This window comes from Bufo bufo, chromosome 2, assembly GCF_905171765.1.
Source record: "Bufo bufo chromosome 2, aBufBuf1.1, whole genome shotgun sequence".
In the NCBI taxonomy this organism is placed as follows: domain Eukaryota; kingdom Metazoa; phylum Chordata; class Amphibia; order Anura; family Bufonidae; genus Bufo; species Bufo bufo.
The window spans coordinates 497,829,761-497,851,452 of record NC_053390.1 but is presented as its reverse complement, the minus strand read 5'-3'; the positions used below and the strand labels follow the sequence as shown (position 1 = coordinate 497,851,452).

The 21,692-nt window shown below is 46.4% G+C and overlaps 1 protein-coding gene across 1 annotated transcript in view; it reads right to left on the bottom strand.

The window, feature by feature from the left end:
• ANKLE1 (ankyrin repeat and LEM domain containing 1) overlaps positions 1-21,692 on the bottom strand; it is a 133,603-nt gene that overhangs the window by 14,845 nt on the left and 97,066 nt on the right. Inside the window, 1 exon segment of the mRNA XM_040419840.1 lies at positions 10,255-10,371. Within this exon segment, the coding sequence (XP_040275774.1) occupies positions 10,255-10,371 (117 nt within the window).

The following is a 21,692-nucleotide window of genomic DNA, read 5'->3' as shown; positions in this document are numbered from 1 at the left end:
GGTCATCACTGGTGTTGAACTCCTCTGAGGCTGCAACAATTATGCATTCAGCGTACAGAAAACAACAAGTATGTGGCTGGAGGTCTATTAGACGGGCAATGGATATCAATTTTACTGAAGTCCAGTACAAATACAGGTCAAATACATATGTTTAAAAGAACTAAAAATATAAAATTGATTAAAAACATGCTAACAAAATCCTCCCTCTTGAAAAAAAAAACCCTAATGATAATGGTTGAAACACGTGGTCGTCACAGGTGTTGAATTCCTCTGAGGCCCAAAACATTAGGCATTCAACGGACAGAAAATACCTTTTATGCCGCTGTATTTACCTAAGACCAGGACCATTATTTGTTCTGGTGGTGACGGATATTTGTGGGCTGTCATGAGGAAATTCAATTAAACGTGGTCGACTCGACACATGTGTTGAATTCCTCCGAGATCCATGCCTCATTCATTTTTTAGGAATGTGAGGTAGTCCACATTGTCGTGAGCTAGGCGAGTGCGCTTATCGGTCACGATACTCCTGCTGCGCTGAATGTCCTTTCGGACAGGACACTGGACAAGGGGCAAGCCAAGAGTTCCATGGCAAATTGTGACAGCTCTGGTCATAGGTCAAGCCTGCACACCCAGTAGTCCAGGGTGATCCGGGTACTGTCAGACTGCTGGGTGGCGACCGTTGATACCTCCTCTTCCTGACCGATGCCAAGAATGGCTGCACATCAGTAAGGTCTTGGAATGGATGGGAAAATGATTCCTCTGACTCGAGCGGAGGGGATATGGTGTGTCGTCTTTGGGGGTGCACACAGCAGAGTAAAGAGGGTGCAAATAGAGAGGATGAGGAGGGTGCAGAAGCAGAAGGCTGAGTGAGCCACTCAACCAAGACGTAATCGCACGCACCTTCTGCAACTTCCCACTTAGGCTCCGGCCTGGTGCTCCTGCCAGACCCCTACCACCCTGCGGAATGGCCTGCCTCTTCCTCTGCCTGTTATTTTCAAAATGACCCTGTGACAAAAGTCCCTATAGAACGCAGTATTTGTGGAAGAAGGCAATCACACCACTGCTTCAATCAGTTTTTTTTGGGGGGGATCAACTGGTAGAAACCAGTAGAAATTATTTGTTCCAATAGAGTTTGCGGTTTTGCTGCGTTACCGCAGCTACACAGAGTGACAAACAAATGCTGCATACCCAAATGCACTATATAGAAAGTATATTGTATATTAAACCCCTGCTTCAATAACTTTTTTGGGGGGGCAACTCTTATATCACACCAGTAGAAATTATTTGTTCCAATAGCCTTTGTCACTCTTGTGTAACTGCGGTAACGCAGCAAAACCCGCAAACAAATGCTGCACTACCTAAATTCACAATATAAAAAGTATATTATCGGTATATAACACCTCTGCTTCAATCAGTTTTTTGGGGGGGCAACTGGTATATCACACCAGTAGAAATTATTTGTTCCAATGGCGTTTGTCAATCTGTGTAGCTGCAGTATCACAGCAGAACCGCACACAACTGCTGCACAATACAAATGCACTATAATATACTTTGTATGTTAGAAAGTATACTATAAGTACTATTACACCCCTCAGTAAATCACACCTATCGATAGCACACCTATACCAGTCCTTAATAGGACTTTTGTGGCCCTATTAGCTAGCGTTTGGTGTCCTTGACAGTCTGTCCCTGCTCCACACAGAAACCTCTCCCTACACTGGCAAAAGACTGAATGTAAAATGGCGGCCAGATCGGGTTTATTCATAAGGTAGGGTGTATGTCCATGTGCTGAAACATCTTAATTGGCTGTCCTGTACCACCTGATGGATGTGTCATGGTCAAAATTCTTCACAATGTAAAAGAATATGGCGCCGGAGGACATTGCCCACATGTTCGCCGAACCGCGAACGAGCAAAGTTTGCCACGAAACGACCGCCGGGCGAACCGCAAGGCCATCTCTATAAATCACTACCAGACCACTTGTAATAAAATATAAAATTTATTGCATGGTTCAAAGAACATAAATAAAAATACATATTAAAATTATAAGAAGAGGATACAAGTGCAGGGAAAAATAGCAACACCTGGAGGAGACCACATCAGATAAACAGTTCATACAAATGTCCATATGCTCAGTGAAAAACAAAGTGCAAGTGTATAAAGAACATACAAGAATCAATTAGACAAAGAACAGTTAGCCATGTTGTGCTCCCTCCAGGATGGCGCCATTTTTCCCTGCACTTGTATTCTCTTACCATTTAAATAGTATGTTATTTATGTTCTTTGGAATCATGCAATAAATTGATGTTTTATTACAAGCTGTCTGGTAGTGATTTATGTGTGTAATATTTAGTGGTTTACCAAAGGCTTAGCTGTGTACCCTGTGATGAGTATCCCCCTGTTGTGGCAATATTTGGTTATTGAATTACAGATTGGTTGAAAGGTTTAATATTTCTGTTCTTGGTTGAAATTAGAATTACGCAATTACAACTTTCCACTTGTTGCATGTAAATCGAAACAGTGTCACATTACTAAGAGAGAGGGTGGGGGCAGCTAACACCCTTTAACAATTTCATACCGTAAACCAAACATGATCAGATCCCAGAGATACACCTAGTCTGGTTAACTTTCAGCTGTTCTCCCAACATGGATCCCTCACGTGTCTGATTGGTATGCGATTCATTATTTTTTGACCATGTTATTTCTGTACTGTTTGCTTGTATGTCCTTGTCATATTTTTTGCCTTTTAGCACTGTATATTTTTGTATATTGATTCTTAAATTTAATAAGTCATCCCTTGCTGCTCTAAACATACCACCTCTCTAAGTACTACTTCATTGTGTTACCATTAAAGCCCAGGGTGCTAGATGTTTGCCTGTCATATGCTAAAACACAGTGTGGTCCTGTGAGTGTGTTGTGGGACTGTAACTGGAGCTTTCCCTTGGCAGCAGCATTGTCTGTGGATGTGCGGATGTGTTTGGGGGGTTACTTCACTCCGTGGTAGCCGAATGCATTAAAAGAGTGCGATCAGCCTGTTGGGTTGCATGCATGTCAACTGTGATTTTTGTAAAACTTACAAGTTTCTCTTTCTCGCTCTTCACTGGAGGGACACAGGAACCGTTGGTATAGCTATGTCCTCTAGGAGGCATTGACACTAGGTAAAAGCTGTTAGCTCCTCCCCTGGCAGCTATATCCCCTCCAGCCTGGAGAGAGAGCTTCAGTTTGTGCACAAGTAGTAGGAGAAGCAAGCCAACCAACGAAAAAACATGGATCATCAACCATGCCAAGGACCAAACGGGGTTCTAACCAGCAACTTGCCACAACTGTGGCCAAATAACAAGACTGGGTGGGTGCTGTGTCCCCCAATAAAGAGCGAGAAAGAGATTTTACTAGTAAGTTTTACAAAAATCTCATTTTCTCGCCCATATTCATTGGGGGACACAGGAACCATGGGACATCCAAAACCAGTCCACAGGGAGGGGGAAAAAACCACAGACCCATTGAAGCAAGCGTCCCTGCAGGCATCTAAGAAACTGCCGCCTGCAAAACCATGCAACCCAAGGCAGCATCCGCCAATGCATAAGTATGCACCTGGTAAAATTTTGTGAACAAGTGTAAGGAGGACCAAGTAGCCGCCTTACACAACTGTGCAGTCGAAGCGCGATTCCTCCAGCCCAAGATGCACCCACCGCTCTGGTGGAGTGAGCTGTGACACCTAAGGGCGGAACCCTGCCCCAGGCGCGGTATGCCTCCGTAATTGCAGCCCAACGTGCGATTACCCACCTTAGAGGCCACCAATCCTTGCGAGGACCCTCCGGAATGACAAAAAGGGAGGTCCGTACGGCGGAAGGGACCGGAGGCTGCCAAATAAATCTTCAGAGCTCTGACAACATCCAAATGGTGTAACTCCCTTTCCTTAGGGTGTGAAGGAGAGGGACAACACTGAGGGAAGGACATTTCCTCGTTGATATGGAAGTCAGTGACCATATTCGGAAGAAACGGGCCGGAGAACCGCTTTATCCTTAAGAAGGGTTCTCTGCAAGAGAGCGACGCCAACTCGGACACCCGTCTGATGGAAGTGATAGCTACCAGGACCAGGAGTCAGCGAGAAATCTCCCGCAAGGGCTCAAAGGAGGAAAACTGGAGCGCTGATAGGACTAAATTCAGATCCCAAGGCGGTAAAGGAGGATGGTACGGAGGAACCGTATGTGCCACTCCTGGAGAAAGGTTCTTACAGGCCCCAGGGGGGGCCAGAGGGCACTGGAAAAGGATAGAAAGCACCGACACCCTGACCCTTCAAAGAACTAAGGGCCAAACCAAGGTCCAACCCTGATTGAAGAAAGGACAGGACCGTGGGAGAGAAAAATTAAGTGGTGGAATGTTCCGGCTTTCACAGAAACCCAGGAAGGGACCCTCCAGGTCCTGTAATAGATCCTGGACGATGCAGGCTTCCTGGCCTGAATCATAGTGCGGATGACATCTGCCAAGAAACCTGTTCACGTCAGAATGGCGGTTTTCAATGGCCACGCCGTCAAACGAAGAGACCTTAAATGCTGATAGGAAGACTGTACCCTGCGAAAGAGGTCGTCTGAGTCGGAGTGACCAAGGGACATTTCCTAGAAGGAGACAGGGGTCGGCGTACCACGCGCAACAGGGCCAATCCGGGCGACTAGGATCGTCGGAATGCCCTCCATCCTGATTTTCCGTAGAACCCTGGGTAGGAGGGGGAAAGGGGAAATACATAAAGGAGGGAGAAACCCTGCCAAGGGGAGATCAGGGCGTCCACGCCGCAAGCTTCCGGATCTTTTGCTCGGGAGAGGAAGGTGGGATGTTTCCGAATGAGTCTTGAGGCCATTAAGTCACACGTCGAGGCGACCCCAATGTAGACAGATCGCCTCGAAAACCTCCGGGTGGAGGGACCACTCGCCCGGATCTATTGTCATCCTGCTGAGGAAGTCCGCAGTCCAGGTCCCTCCCACACCCAGGATGTAGATTGTTGAAATTGCCGTACGTGGGCCTCCGCATACCGTAAGATTTTGGCAGATTCCTGCATCACCGCGAAGCTTGCGTGTTACACCCCCCCCCCCCCCCCCCCCTGGTGGTTGATGTACGCCACCGCCGTGGTGTTGTCCGACTGGACGTTGACCAAGCTTGGACTCCGACCGAGACCACGTGCCTTGGACTGTCCTGGGAGGAAACACTCCTTCCCAAACTTGCAGACTGGCTTCAGTGGTAACAAACCGCTCAGGATATTGGAAGGAAAGACCTTCCCAGGACTGAACCGACAGCCACCAACAGAGGGACGACCTCACTTGAGGAGATCCCAAGGCGGTAAAAAGGGATGGTACGGAGGAACCGTATGTGCCACTCCTGGAGAAAGGTTCTTACAGGCCCCAGGGGGGCCAGAGGTGCACTGGAAAAGGATAGAAAGCACCGACACCTGACCTATCAAAGAACTAAGGGCCAGACCAAGTCAACCCTGATTGAAGAAAGGACAGGACCGTGGGGAGAGAAAAATTAAGTGTGGAATGTTCCGGCTTTCACAGAAAACCCAGGAAGGACCTCCAGGGTCCTGTAATAGATCCTGGACGATGCAGGCTTCCTGGCCTGAATCATAGTGCGATGACATCTGCCAAGAAACCGTTCACGTCAGAATGGCGGTTTCAATGGCCACGCCGTCAACGAAGAGACCTTAAATGCTGAGGAAGACTGGTACCTGCGAAAGAAGGTCGTCTGAGTCGGAGTGAGACCAAGGGACATTTCCTAGAAGAGACAGGGGTCGGCGTACCACGCGCAACAGGGCCAATCCGGGGCGACTAGGATCGTCGGAATGCCCTCCATCCTGATTTCCCGTAGAACCCTGGGTAGGAGGGGGAAAGGGGAAATACATAAAGGAGGAGAAACCCTGCCAAGGGGAGATCAGGGCGTCCTCGCCGCAAGCTTCCGGATCTTTTGCTCGGAGAGGAAGGTGGGATGTTTCCGATTGAGTCTTGAGGCCATTAAGTCCACGTCGAGGCGACCCCAATGTAGACAGATCGCCTCGAAAACCTCCGGGTGGAGGGACCACTCGCCCGGATCTATTGTCATCCTGCTGAGGAAGTCCGCAGTCCAGTTCTCCACACCCAGGATGTAGATTGTTGAAATTGCCGGTACGTGGGCCTCCGCATACCGTAAGATTTTGGCAGATTCCTGCATCACCGCGAAGCTGCGTGTTACACCCCCCCCCCCCCCTGGTGGTTGATGTACGCCACCGCCGTGGTGTTGTCCGACTGGACGTTGACCAAGCTTGGACTCCGACCGAGACCACGTGCCTTGGACTGTCCTGGGAGGAAACACTCCTTCCCAAACTTGCAGACTGGCTTCAGTGGTAACAACCGCTCAGGATATTGGAAGGAAAGACCTTCCCAGGACTGGAACCGACAGCCACCAACAGAGGGACGACCTCACTTGAGGAGAGAGGCGGATGGGATAATCCAGACTCTCGGCCGATTTGTCCCAGGAGGACAAGATCGCTCTCTGAAACGTGCGAGTGTGGAACTGGGCAAAGGGAATCGCCTCGAAACAGGTGACCATCTTCCCTAACGTCCTCATGCAGAGGCGAATGGACGGAAGCCTGCAGTTGAGAAGAAGCCTTACCGAGTGGTGTAAGGCCAGTCGCTTGTCTGGAGGAAGGCGAACTTGTGCTGCTTCCGTGTCCAGAAGCATACCCAGAAAGACCAGTTGTCTGGAGGGGGTCAGAGATGACTTCTGAAGATTGACCAGCCACCCGAAACGTGCAAGGGCTTCAGGTGTGATCTTTACGCTGCTCGACGCCTGAGCGAAAGAGGGAGCCTTGATGAGGATGTCGTCCAGATAAGGCATAAGGAAGATGCCTCTGGAACGGAGCAGGGCGAGAAGGGGGGCCAGAATCTTTGTGAAGACCCGAGGCGGTCGCCAGGCCGAAAGGGGGGGGGGTCGGCGACAAACTGGTAATAGTCTCCAATTACAAATCTCAGAAAACGAAGTAATTCCATCTGAAACCGCTGGAGACGAAGAAACCTGTTCAGCAGTTTGAGGTCCAGGATTGGGCGCACGGAGCCCTCCTTTTTGGGCACTACAAAAAGGTTCGAGTAGAGCCCCTCTGCTGGGAAAACAGGAGAGATGACTCTGCGGTCCAGGAGGGACTGAATGGCCTGGGAGAAGGCGGCCGCCCGCTTGGGGTCCCGTGGAGGACGGGATTAAAAAAAACCTGTCTGTCTGAGGGGAGGGACGAGAACGCGATCGCGTATCCTGAGGATACAATCTCTAATGCCCAAGCGTCGGAAACGTGGGTCCGCCAGACATCCTGGAAGAGGAGGAGGGTGGGGGCGCACCTTCAGGCTGAAGAATGCTTAGCCAGAGGGTCGAGCGGCCATGAGGCCTGGGATGCCAGGGCGGCTTTTTACGGCGATCCTGGGATGCCAGGGCGGCTTTTTAAGGCCCCCCTGCGGAAGAGCTCGCAGCAGGACGGGAACTAGCGAATCGACGAAAGGGCCTACCACGTGAGTAACCTGACCTAGCGCGAGAGGCACACTTCGCTCTAGGTTGTGGGAGATGGGTGCTCTTGCCTCCCGTGGCATCGGAAATAATTTAGTCCAGCCGGTTACCAAAGAGATGGGCGCTGGCGAAGGGAAGTCCGGTTAGAGAACGCTTGGAAGTCGCATTCGCTGCCCACACCTTCAGCCAGAGCTTGCGGCATAAGGTGACTGCAAGCGCTGAAGAGCACGCAATGAGAGCTCCTGTGTCCAAGGACGCTTCGCAGAGGAACTTCCCCGCCTTGGTGATCAGCTGTGCCAAGGATCGGAGATCCTGACCAGGGACCTCAGATACCAAGTCCTGGTCCAGCTGGCTGCCCCACTCAGATTGCCTTTGCCACCCACGCGCAGACGAACATGAGCCTAAGGGCTGACCTTGAAGCTGCAAAGAGGGACTTAGTCAAGGATTGCATCTGACGGTCTTCAGGGGTCTGAAGGGAGGATCCATCGGCTACAGGAATAGCCGTATTTTTGGCTAGCCGTGCCACTGGTGGGTCGACCTTAGGAGGGCAAAACGGACACACAATCCGCTGGGAATGGATATAGAACATCCAGCTTTTTAGGGGCGGAAAAACGCATGTCTGGATGATCCCAAGCCTTAGAAACCCCCGCCGAAAAATCTGTATGGCGAGGAAACACTTTGGAGGCCTGTTTTGGATGGAAAAAGGATACCCCCTGTTGGTCAGTGGGGGGGTGGATCATCCAGCACCTGGAAGGTGTCCCAGATTGCAGCAATGAGGCTATCTACGATGGAGGCCAGCTTGGAAGGCTGCTCCGTATCCATGTCCAAATCAGAATTCTCTACCTCTCCTTCGGACGGCACGTCCCCAGGAGAAGAAAAACCTGAGTGAGATCTTACACAGGGTGGAGAGGGGGATGCGTCAGAGGAAGAAACGTGTGGGACGCTTCTGTGATTGCCTAGGGGGGGGACACCCGAGCAAAAAACCCTGGAGGGTGCATCCGAGGGAGGTGCAGCCTGCGCTCGTGGCGGATTCTCAACCAAGCGACCCACTTTAGATAGGGTAGATTGGGAGATTTTAGAGAGGTTGTCTACCGCCTAAGAGGGGGTTCTGGCCGAATCCGGCAACTCAGATGCCAAAGAGGGAGGCAGCATTACGGGCTGAAGGGGGGGCCCCTGCCTGGGTGCTGGACAAGCAGTGCAGACAGAATCTGGTTGCCCGCAAGGGAATTTTGCCTGATATATAGAGCAGGCATAATGGACAGCTATTGGCAGCTTTGGATGAGCACCCGTGGGATCAGACATGATGGTTACCCAGGGAAGGACACACCTGAAGCTGGAGAGGGTACAGTGACCTGAGGAGAGGGGACAAAAGATCCTACCAGAGCCAGGAGCAGCGGCGCCGAGGAGGATGTCCTGTGAGGAGAGCTTCCTGAACGCTGTGGCAGAAAGAGAAGGCCCCGCCCCACTCAGCCTCTGCGGTGCGCGCGCCGAGGTAACCCCCGCAGCACTGCCCAAACTGTAACCCCCACAGCTCCTGTAGTGATTGTGACGGCGCTCCGCCAGCAGACTGCCGCCCGTCTGAAGCGTGAGAGGAGGAAAGCTATGTGCCACTGGTGGGTGCCGCTTCCTCTCCTAGCGTCCCGGACCGAGCGCCGAGATAGGTCCCGCCCCCTCTGTTCCCTAAACTTTGACACATGTCTAATAAAGTCACCCCCGTCGGTCGAGTCACGCAGGAGACCGGAGTGCCTCTTCAGGGAGAGGGAAGAGGGGGAGCGGGGGTGTTGAAGGCCGGGAGCAGGCATCACTTATCTGTCCTGCCGCCATCTTCACCCTTCCTCTTCTCCAGCAGGGTCACCCCTTCAGCTACTGGCACTGTAGTGGCAGGACGCTGGAAGAGGGACTTGGATAGGTGACCCTTCCGCTGGCGGGATGCAGGAGAGCGAAGCTGCCCTGGTCCACCTTGTCTTCTTGTGGGGGAGGAGGCAGCGTTGCAGGCCAATGCTGGCATGCTCCCCCGGGAGAACAGGGAGGCTAGGCGACCACTGTTTCCCAACTGAAAAAACCTTCAGGAGCTACCCTGCAGAGCAGGGAGGTCTTGCCTCCTATTGACACTAGAAAAAACTAAAGCTCTCTCTCCAAGCTGGAAGGGGTATAGCTGCCAGGGAAGGAGCTAACAGCTTTTACCTAGTGTCAACGCCTCCTAGAGGACATCGCTATACCCACGGTTCCTGTGTCAGACAATGAATATGGGCGAGAAAACTTGAATTTCTTTGTATTTTAGTCCAAGGTCGCAACATTCAAAATGTGAAAAAAGTGAAAGGGTCAAAAAGTTCCGAATGCACTGTAGTTCATCAATACCACAATCTGTAAAAATCCACTTTACAAAAATGTATGCACAATCCTGATCAAATATGCAAGTGTGAATGAGCAGTAATGCTTATAGAGTCAACCTAATAAAAAAGCAGAATGCACAAAACTCAAACTCCAACATATGCTGGCTGTGGTCAGCAGAGTTTAAACATGTTTCTTAATTGTATATCAGGGAATTTGGAGTTTCAGATCAGGAAAATTAATCTCTGACCACTGAAGATTTCACTGAGAAATTAATCGGAATAGATTGCTAGACCTAAAAATTACATTATGAAGGTAAAGATTAGTTTTATAGAGTTCAGAACTGTATATAAATATAATGTATTTTTATAGCTTAGGCAACTGAAGAGATAAATGAATAAGTGTTACCAATGGCATCCACCATGCAGGCTTCTCTTGTGTAAGCTTCCACTGGGATAGTGTTCTGGAAACAGTGCAGAGACAGCACACCCTGGCCACTCTTCCAGATATCTACAATGTGCTGTACTTTAGAACAAGGCTGAAAAACAGAAAGAAAAAACAAAAAAAAACTGAATCAACAATTCTTGCTATCTTGGCAGTTTCTCAAAAATAAAAAATACGGTTACGTTTATCCACTATTGTGAATAGCGACATGGAAGGAGTGGAAATCTTTGAATGTAAAAATACAAAACTATCTTGCCTTCCATGGCAATTTTTTTTATTTACCATTGTATTGGTTATCACCAGGCTATATAAGCATACATATTACACCCTGTACTCCCTTTCATATCCTGTTTTCATGAGATTTGAAAAATCTCATGAGAACAGCTAGACTTCTCCCTGGCTGTGAAGCGGTCTGCAGCGATTGGACAGCATAACAGCCAGGGAGAAGGAAACGCCCACTGAGAAGAGCAGAGGTTTCCTCCTCCCTGTACCGATGCTTGTGATGAACATATTGAAACAAAAAAAATACATAAAACTAGGGAGTAATGTGTTTTTTGTTCAGTTCCACCCTATTTGGAATTTTTTTCCAGCTTCCCACTACATCGCATGCAATATAAAATTGTGCCATTAGAAAGTACAACTTGTCCTGCATAAAACAAGCCCTCATATAGTTATGTGAACTGAAAAAAAAAACTGGGAGCAAAAAAAAAAAAAAAGATTTTAATAAATCTCTGCATCAGGAAAGGGTTAATTATAAATTTCCAGCACTAATTAATGATTTTTTGCAATAATATTTAGATAAATGCTCAAATGCAGCATGATCACTCTTCTTGCATCTAATAAGACAGATATTTGTTGTTCATTTTGTGCATTTGCTTAATGGGGTATTCCAGTTGTAGCAAGCTATCCCCAACTTTTAGATCAGTGGAAGTCTGACTACTGAGACCTACACAGATCATGAGAGTGGGGCTGTGGTCTTTCAGTGGCAAAGCCAGAGATACGGTAGGCGAGTATGATCGCTTGGCTATTTCCAGCAGCCTCATAGAGATGAATGGAGTGGCAGGATACATGAAGGACCTGATGCCCTTTTCATTTCAGGGGTCCCCAAGGGGTACACTACCCCAGCAGTCAGACCCCACCAATATAATAGTTATCCACTGTGGATAGGGGATAACTTGTTACAACCAGAATATCCCTTTGATAATGAAGGGGGTTTAATTTCTTGTGAACAATGAAACTTAGATGCTACTTAAAGGAAACTTGTCACCAGGAAATTCACTGTTAACTCAGACACAATGATTTGCATCACTCTGTCCCCAATAGGCTCACAATCTAAGTTCCCTATCAGTATGCCTTTGGAGTGTGGGGGGGAAACCGGAGCACCCGGAGGAAACCCACATTCTCTTTGGTTAGTTGCTATGGCAGCCTTTGGCCTTCTGAAGGTTATGTGACCTGTTATAGTGGCATTTCTATCAGGCCCTGTCTGTGAATGGGGCATATTGTACTCTATGCCAGTGTACCATCAAGTATTCAGTGCATTTTTAATAAATGAACACTGAACACTTCAGGGCAAACATGACTGCTGAAAGAGACAGTTGTCTAGGCAGGCAGATTCATTTTTTTCTGTTATACTGCCATCTATTGGCCAAACTGGGAAATGGCCTGGATTCTTATGTAATGTTTTCTTTGAGAAACTGTAGGCACAATATTGCTAATGAATTTCTCGCTTCAGTCAAGGTGCTTTTGGCTAGGTCTGTAAATATAAAAAAGTTAAGGGGGGGCAGAATGTGGCGATGCAATGAAAAATTAAAAAATATTAGAACACAAGAAAAACTATAGAAATGCCTTAACGCTGTAATGATACTGACAGACAAAGAGAATCAGGTCCTTTGGATAGATCAGCATCTGATTGGTGGGGGTCCAACACCTGGGACACCCGCCAATCAGCTGTTTGAGAAGGCAGCAGCCGTTTCCCTCAAGCGAGTGACGTCACGACTACCATCACTGGCCTGGGCCTGGTTCAGCCCCATTGAAATAAACGGGCCTCAGCCGTGCCCAGGCCAGTGATAGTAGTTGTGATCATCATTGGCCTGTGGGGAAACCGCGAGAAGGCCAGGGCGCTACTGCCAGTGCTTCTGCCTTCTCAAACAACTGATCGGCAGGGTACCGGGTGTCAGATCCCCATCAATCAAATGCTGATGATCTATCCAATCAAAAAGGATAGATCATCAGTAATAATAAAAAGCTACAGAACCCCTTTAAGTGGTTAATCAGTACGCAAAAAGGCATTTAAGTACACCCTTGAATCCTCCTGCTTCCTCCATCAGACCCTCCCTCTCCTTAATTGTTCCTGCATAGTCATCTTGTCTGGCCCTGTCAATAAAGATGGGAGAATGTCTGACAGAGGAAGCAGGACGAACAAGGGTGCAAGTGACTACTCATTTGCATATTGACTAAAAATACTGAAAGATATTGTTATATTTAGTTGTGCTAGCCCTACAGGGCATTGCAATTTGTTTATCACTACATTTCTCTGTGACAGCTTCACACACAGGTGTTTTTTTATACATTTTTTGAGTCCAAGACAAAAGTGGATCCAGCATCCTGCAGGAGAAACAAAATAAATGTGGTCATTCATTTGTATTCCCTTCCAACCCACTTCTGCCTTTGGCTCAAAAAAGTCCACCAAACTGCTACATAATGCTGTGTGTGACACCACCTTAAAATGGTTTGTCCTATCCTAAGGCCTCTTTCACACAAGTGAGTTTTCAGTCCAGATTCGATGTGTGCAGCAAATGCATAGCATCTGGACTGTATTCTGACACGTTCATGTCAATGAGTATGTAAACAACAGCGTTGTTTTTAATGCATCATCTTTGCGTTCAGGAAAAATCTCAGCATGTTCTATATTGTGCGTTTTTCACGGAAGGCATCCGGATGGCGCTACTCTTAAAGGCTCAGCTCTCTCTGCCACTGCCAACAGTACTTTGACAGATCCGAGCAGTTTAAATGTGAGCACACCTGGCTCCGACTTCTCCGAGAGGCTCGCAGTACAGAACAGTGAGTTTCTTTCCTGTATTGCTCCTGATACTGAAGTGCAGAGAGCATTGGGAGACTTTAGGAGAAGTCAAGACCAGGTGTGATGCTTACACTGCCTGGCTCTTTCAAAGTGCGGAGGGTGCGGCAGAAGAAGAGAGCGGAGCCTCTAGGTGTAACGGTAACACCCACGTTGCTCCTGGAGACTTATTAAAGCTTCATTTTTCTCAGCAATGCGGGCACATATGAACATGGGACCAACACAGATGCCTTCAGCTGCCAAGCGCACATGTAACAGGTCAGTCAGTTTCATAGGTAGAAATCTGCTGACAGATGGCCTTTAAAAATTGCACACTGTAAACACCACACATTCAGATCCCTGGACATATACCTACTTGGAGGTCTGGCCAACATTCTGCTGTTCTCCCAATAGGGATCCCTCACCGATCTAATTGGCATACAATTATTTTAACCCTTTTCTATTTGAATGTCTGTATGTCAAATTCTTTTCACCCCCATTACCTTCCCTGATCCTTCCCCCAACCCACCACACCCAGATACCTTACTGCTCCATATACTACATAGTCCCAGTGTCTATACACCTTCAGGGCCCATTCACATGACCACATATTTCTGTCCGCATCCGTTCCACAATTTTGTGGATCGGATGTGGACCCATTCATTTCAATATGACCATATGTCTGTTCTGTGGCATTTCTATCATGGAGAAGGACTTTTCCGCTCCGCAAAATGTGGAAGGCACACGGTTGGTATCAGTGTTTTGGTTGTGTGAACGAGCCCTTATTTGCATAATATTTTATCTGTATTATGACATTACTGGTGCTTTTCCTCCTATGATACATTATACATTAGGTTTCATACTAGTTTCTACCCTTGCCTCTAGGTCTTATTTTATTTTTGTTTAGATTCCCTAGAGTCATTTTATTCTGACCTTGGTTCATAGTACACTAACTTCTTTCCTTTTTATCCTTCAGTGGCACTGCAGATTAAAGGTCCGGGTGGATAGAAACATCCAGATATATAAAGCTGCCATCTCGCATATATTTCTACACAGCTTGAACCTATTCCAAGACTATGTATGCACTGACTTTGGGAATAAAACAAGTTTTTCTTCCACTTTTGCATCAATTTGAAAGTGTGCTGAATTTTTTTTTTACTATTGAATGTCCTTTTTTGTCATATTTTTGTAACCTTGTAGCACCGTACTTTGTTCCTTGAGTGCCGTGTGTCTAACTGTTGTGTGTGGATCAGTGGACATGTCTTGGAAAATGCTTCTCTCCTTGGTAGCCTAATACATTAGGAGAGTGTGAAAATGAGAGTGGAGGCAGAGTTTCTTCTTACAGTCACATTCAGGGTCATGGGTGCAGTGAATGCCCTTCGTGGCCTGTCCTGTTGCATATGGGCATGATCGTGACACCAAGAAACAGTAATGGCTGATATAAGCATACTATTTTCTGACTGTATAACTTATTTATTTTCGATTTGTGATTTTAAGGCAGGCATCTTGCATGAGCTGCTCCTCAGAAGTTTAAAAGATTTGATTTACTGCAGACAGAGAATGTCACAAAATGACTTACTGAAAATCTAAGGGTAGAATGTTACAGTACAGGCGGATTGATCTTGTGTAATCTGCCTCATAATTGTTAAAAAAAATAAAGGTGTTACCTTAAAGAGGACCTTTCACCTGGATATCTATAATCTAATTATCATACTACCTTATAGTGCGTCCCCCAGTGATGTCTTGGCAATTTTTTTTTTTTTCTAAAGAACCCCCTGTTCGTCTGCTGTGGTCCCTGTATCTTTATGCTAATGAGGTGACTTGGTTATACTAGTTAGCATATGAGGCGCCAAAAGGTCCTCTTTAAGGTGGATTTAATTGCTGCTGAGTCTAAATATGCATCCTGTCGTTGTTGCAGACACACCAATTATTATTTCTGGGGAGCAGATCGTACTGGATTGGCTATCAGAATAGAGATCCCTCGATATGTAAGTGCAGTGGTCTCCTTCACTGAACGAGCAGCCGTCTAAACCTGCCTTTACACTGTAGTCCTGCCCTGTAGTTATATGACTTTTGAAAGGTGATTAGAAAAAAAAAAAGAAAAGAGAAGCCAGCCAGTATTAACTATCCGGAGTCAAAACTCCAGTATTTGAAGATTTTGTTAATAGGGGTTATCCCACAATATTAAACTTTTTTTTTTGTTTTACTCACTTAGGACTTATGCACACAGTTGCATGGCTGTGGTGCCTGTATTGAGGACCACAAAAAGCATAAATTTGACTGAAAACGACATTAGATTTTCACAAAAGTTCTAACAGTAGATAAATATAACTATATCAAACAAAGGAGTTGAAATTATTAGACTTGGTTGTTTATTTATTGAGGAGGCGGCAAATCATAATGAGGTTGTTATTATGGGGGACTTCAACTACCCAGATATAGACGGGGAAACTGAAACCTGTACATCTCATGAAGGAAACACGTTCTTAACAATAACAAAAGACAATTACCTTTACCAACTGGTTCAGGACCCGACCAGAGGGACAGCCATATTAGAACTAGTATTAACCAATAGGCCTGACAGAACAACAGACGTGCAGGTTGGTGGACACCTGGGAAATAGTGACCATAAAGTAATAACCTTCCAATTATCATTCAATAGTGTGTGTTTCTTCAGGGAGGAACAAAAATACCAAAACTCTAAAAAAAAAAAAGCTAAAATTTAGCCAACTAAGAAAAGCCAAAAGGCCTAACTGACAGTCCTCAAAAATAAAAATACAGCCACAAAAAGGGATATTTTTAAAAGCATCCTAAACTCTAATTGTGAGAAGTACATACCTTATGGGAATAAAAGGTTAAGGAAAAAGAAAAAAACAATGTGGATAAATAGAACTGTAAATAAAGAAAGAAATGACAAAAATAAAGCATTTAAAAAAATCACTAAAAAAGGAAGGCAGCGAGGAAGCACTGAAAAACTATAAAGGAAAAAAATAGAATATGTAAAAAACAAATAAAAGCAGCCAAACTAGAGACCGAGAAATTAATTGCCAAAGAGAGCAAAACTAACCCTAAAATGTTCTTCAATTCTGTAAATGGTAAAAAGTATAAATCTGAAGGTGTCGGCCCTTTACAGAGTGATGAGGGGTGAGTCGCAGAGAGCGACGAGGAGAAAGCAAAGCTATTAAATATTTTTTTTCTCCACTGTATTCACTGAAAAAAATTTCAGGTGAAATGCAGAATGTAAAAGTTAATTCCGCATTAAAAGTGCCCTGTCTGACCCAGGAAGAAGTACCGCAGGGTCTTAAAAAGATTAAAATAGACAAATCGCCAGGAAACGGATGGGAGACACCCCCATTTACTATATATACACTCTATACTGACAGGCAGTGTTCCACAGGGTTGGCGCATAGCAAATGTAGTGCCAATATTAAAAATGGTCCAAAAACAGAGCCAGGAAACTATAGGCCGGTAAATTTAACATCTGTCGTGGGAAAACGATTTGAAGGTTTTCTAAGAGGTGCCATCTTGTAGTACCTCAAGGAAAATAAGCAAATAACGCCATATCAGCATGGCTTTATGAGGAGGTAAGTTCTAGACTTGACAGCGGCGAATCAATGGATGTCGTATATTTGGACTTCTCCAAAGCATTTGACACTGTACAGCATAAAAGGTTAGTATATAAAATGAGAATGCTTGGACTGGGAGAAAATATCTGTGTGTGGGTAAGTAACTGGCTCAGTGATAGAAAACAGAGGGTGGTTATTAACGGTACACACTCAGATTGGGTCACTGTCACTAGTGGAGTACCTCAGGGGTCAGTATTGGGCCCTATTCTCTTCAATATATTTATTATCTTGTAGAAGGCTTGCACAATAAAATATCAATTTTTACAGAAGACACTAAACTGTGTAAAGTAATTGACACGGAAGAGAACAGTATACTGCTACAAATAGATCTGGATAGATTGGAGGCTTGGGCAGAGAAGTGGCAGATGAGGTTTAACACTGACAAATGTAAGGTTATGTACATGAAAAGAATAATGCAAGTCACCCGTACATACTCAATGGTAAAACACTGGGTAACAGTGACATGGAAAAGGACCTAGGAATTTTAGTGAACAGCAAACTAAGCTGTAAAAACCAGTGTCAGGCAGATGCTGCCAAGGCCAATAAGATAATGGGTTGCATCAAAAGGGGCATAGATGCCCGTGATAAGAACATAGTCCTGCCACTTTACAAATCACCAAATCAGACCACCCATGGAGTACTGTGTACAATTCTGGACTCCTGTGAACAAGGCAGACATAGCAGAGCTGGAGAGGGTACAGAGGAGGGCAACTAAAGTAATAACTGGAATGGGGGGACTACAGTACCCTGAAAGATGGTCAACATTAGGGTTATTCAGTTTAGAAAAAAAGACTGAGGGGAGATCTAACTACTATGTATAAACATATCAGGGGTCAGTACAGAGATCTCTCCCATCATCTATTTATCCCCAGGACTGTGACAAGGGGACATCCTATGCGTCTGGAGGAAAGAAAGTTTGTACACAAATATAGAAGAGGATTCTTTACGGTAAGAGCAGTGAGACTATGGAACTCTCTGCCTAAGGAGGTGGTGATGGCGAGTTCACTAAAAAAGAGTTCAAGAGGGGCCTGGATGTATTTCTGGAGTGTAATAATATTTCAGGTTATAGCTACTAGAGATGGGTTGTTGATCCAGGGAGTTATTCTGATTGCCTAACTGGAGTCACAAAGGAATTTTTTTCCCCTTAAGTGGGAAAAATGGGCTTCTACATCAGTTTTTTTTTTTTGCTTTCCTCTGGATCAACTTGCAGGATAAACAGGTCAAACTAAATGGACAGATGTCTTTTTTTGGCCTTATAAACTATGTAAATGATCCAATACCACGTATGTGAATGGCAAAAGTATGTGAACCTTTACGAGGAGATTTCTGAGGACCTCAGAAGAAGAGTTGACACAAGTTGGAAAAGTTTACAAAACCATCTCTAAAGAGTGTGGACTCCACGGATCCAAAATTAGATTGAGTAGAAATGGAGGAAATTCAAGACCATTTATTACCCACCCCAGGAGTGGTCGATCAACATTACGCCAAAAGCGAGGTGTGTAATAGATCACAAGGTCACAAAGGAACTGTAGATAACCTTAAAACAACGAAAGGCCTTTCCCAGAAAACTTTGGTGGTGGTAGTATCATGGTTTGCTACATCTGGGCCAGGACAACTTGCTGACATTGATGGAACAATGTATTCTAAATCATAGCAACAAAGAAGAAAAAAAAAATTCAGGACATCTGTCTGCGAGCTGATTTCCAAGAAAATATGGGTCATGGAGCAAGAACACAATCTTAAGCACACAAGTCGTTCTACCAAAGAATGGTTAAAGAAGAATAAGGTTAAAGTTTTGGAATGGTCAAGTCAAAGTCCTGACCTTAATCCAACAGTAGAGTTGAGCGAACACCTGGATGTTCGGGTTCGAGAAGTTCGGCCGAACTTCCAGGAAATGTTAGAGTTCGGGATCCGAACTCGACCCGAACTTCGCCCCGAACCCCATTGAAGTCAAGGGGGACCCGAACTTTTAGACACTAAAAAGGCTGTAAAACAGCCAGGGAAAGGGCTAGAGGGCTGCAAAAGGCAGCAAAATGTAGGTAAATCCCCTGCAAACAAATGTGATCCTTGGCAGCGGAAGGACGTGCGCCAAACAGCTCTCTACCTGGGGCCCAGCCGCCACAACATTTACCCAGTGTGCAGTTAGGGAGATATAGCGTCCCTGGCCGTGCTTACTGGTCCACGTATCTGTGGTTAGGTGGACCTTGCAACAGATGGCGTTCCGCAGTGCACACTTGATTTTATCGGATACTTGGTTGTGCAGGGAAGGCAAGGCTCTCTTGGAGAAGTAGTGGCGGCTGGGAACAACATACTGTGGGACAGCAAGCGACATGAGCTGTTTGAAGCTGTCTGTGTCCACCAGCCTGAATGACAGCATTTCATAGGCCAGTAGTTTAGGAATGCTGGCATTCAGGGCCAGGGATCGAGGGTGGCTAGGTGGGAATTTACGCTTTTTCTCAAATGTTTGCGAGATGGAGGGCTGAACGCTGCCGTGTGACATGGTTGAGATGCTTGGTGACGGAGGTGCTGGTGGTACATCCTCTGTTTGCTGGGCGGCAGGTGCCAACGTTCCTCCAGAGGCGGAGGAAGAGGCCAAGGCAGCAGCAGAAGAGGTAGCAGGGGGAGCCTGAGTGAGTTCCTTGTTTTTAAGGTGTTTACTCCACTGCAGTTCATGCTTTGCATGCAGGTTGTGCTAAGGTTCAGAACGTTAATGCCTCGCTTCAGGCTCTGATGGCACAGCGTGCAAACCACCCGGGTCTTGTCGTCAGCACATTGTTTGAAGAACTGCCACGCCAGGGAACTCCTTGAAGCTGCCTTTGGGGTGCTCGGTCCCAGATGGCGGTGGCCAGTAGCAGGCGGACTCTCTTGGCGGCGGGTGTTCTGCTTTTGCCCACTGCTCCCTCTTTTGCTACACTGTTGGCTCGGTCTCACCACTGCCTCTTCCTCCGAACTCAAAGTCAGTGGCACGACCTTCATTCCATGTGGGGTCTAGGACCTCATCGTCCCCTGCATCGTCTTCCACCCAGTCTTCCTCCCTGACCTCCTGTTCAGTCTGCACACTGCAGAAAGACGCAGCAGTTGGCACCTGTGTTTCATCATCATCAGAGACGTGCTGAGGTGGTATTCCCATGTCTTCATCATCAGGAAACATAAGTGGTTGTGCGTCAGTGCATTCTATGTCTTCCACCGCTGGGGAAGGGCTAGGTGGATGCCCTTGGGAAACCCTGCCAGCAGAGTCTTCAAACCGCATAAGAGACTGCTGCATAAGTTGAGGCTCAGACAGTTTCCCTGATATGCATGGGGGTGATGTGACAGACTGATGGGCTTGGTTTTCAGGCGCCATCTGTGCGCTTTCTGCAGAAGACTTAGTGGGAGATAATGTGAACGTGCTGGATCCACTGTCGGCCACCCAATTGACTAATGCCTGTACCTGTTCCGGCCTTACCATCCTTAAAACAGCATTGGGCCCCACCAAATATCGCTGTAAATTCTGGCTTCTACTGGGACCTGAGGTAGTTGGTACACTAGGACGTGTGGCTGTGGCAGAACGGCCACGTCCTCTCCCAGCACCAGAGGGTTTACTAACACCACCACGACCATGTCCGCTTCCCCTACTAGATCTTTTCCTCATTGTTACCGTTCACCACAATAAGAAAAAAAATTATTTGGCCCAATGTATTGAATTCAAATTCAGGCCTTTTTTTACAGGCACCTAACACTATCTGGCTAGCTACTTAGGTACCGTATTACACTAATACAGGCACAGCAGTAACCACAGATTTAGCTGAATATAAATTGTAGGCCTAGTATTTAGGCGGTGGATGACAGGTATACGTTTATGGACAGAATTAGACTTGGAGATGCACGGTAGCGTTTGAAGTTATTGAGAATGACCCTATCCGCAGCTATTCAATCTAATATACCCTTTTATGGATAGATTTAAACTTGGCCTGATACAGCAGAAACCACTGATTTAGGGAATTGCTAAGTTGGGAATTGTATTTCAACCCAGAAAAAAATATATCCTTTGCCAGACAGCAGACAGTATTACAATTGGCTAACCACAGCGGAAACACCAGATTTAGGGTACAGCTATTTTGGCAATTGTATTTAACCCCTCAATAAAATAGCAAGCACAGCCAAGCCCCTGATGTGGATATAGCAAAAAAAAACAAAAAAAAAAACAACACACTAGTGATGGTTAAATGTACTTGGTGGGCAGATTGTGCTGGCGCACCACAAGACACAAAATGGCCGCCAATCACCCCAGAAAAAAGGGGACAGGAGAAAACGCTCTGGGCACCTTAAAACATGCAGCAATTAAATAGCAGAGGGTTGAATGATACACAGCTGTATATCGATCACTTCAGTAATTGCTTTTGAAGACTAAATCACTGCCTATCTCGCCTAACAGCAGCAGTTGCATCCTATCCCTATACTGATCATAGCAGAGTGACGTGCGGGGCTACGTGACTCCAGCTAAAATAGAGGCTGGGTCACATGCTGCACTGGCCAATCACAGCCATGCAAATAGTAGGCATGCTGTGATGGCCTCTTGGGCCAAGTAGTATGACGCTTGTTGATTGGCTGCTTGCAGTCCTGTCAAAAAGCGCCAAGAAAGCGCCGAACACCGAACCCAGACTTTTACGAAAATGTTCGGGTCCGTGTCACAAACACCCCAAAATTCGGTACGAACCCGAACTATACAGTTCGGGTTCGCT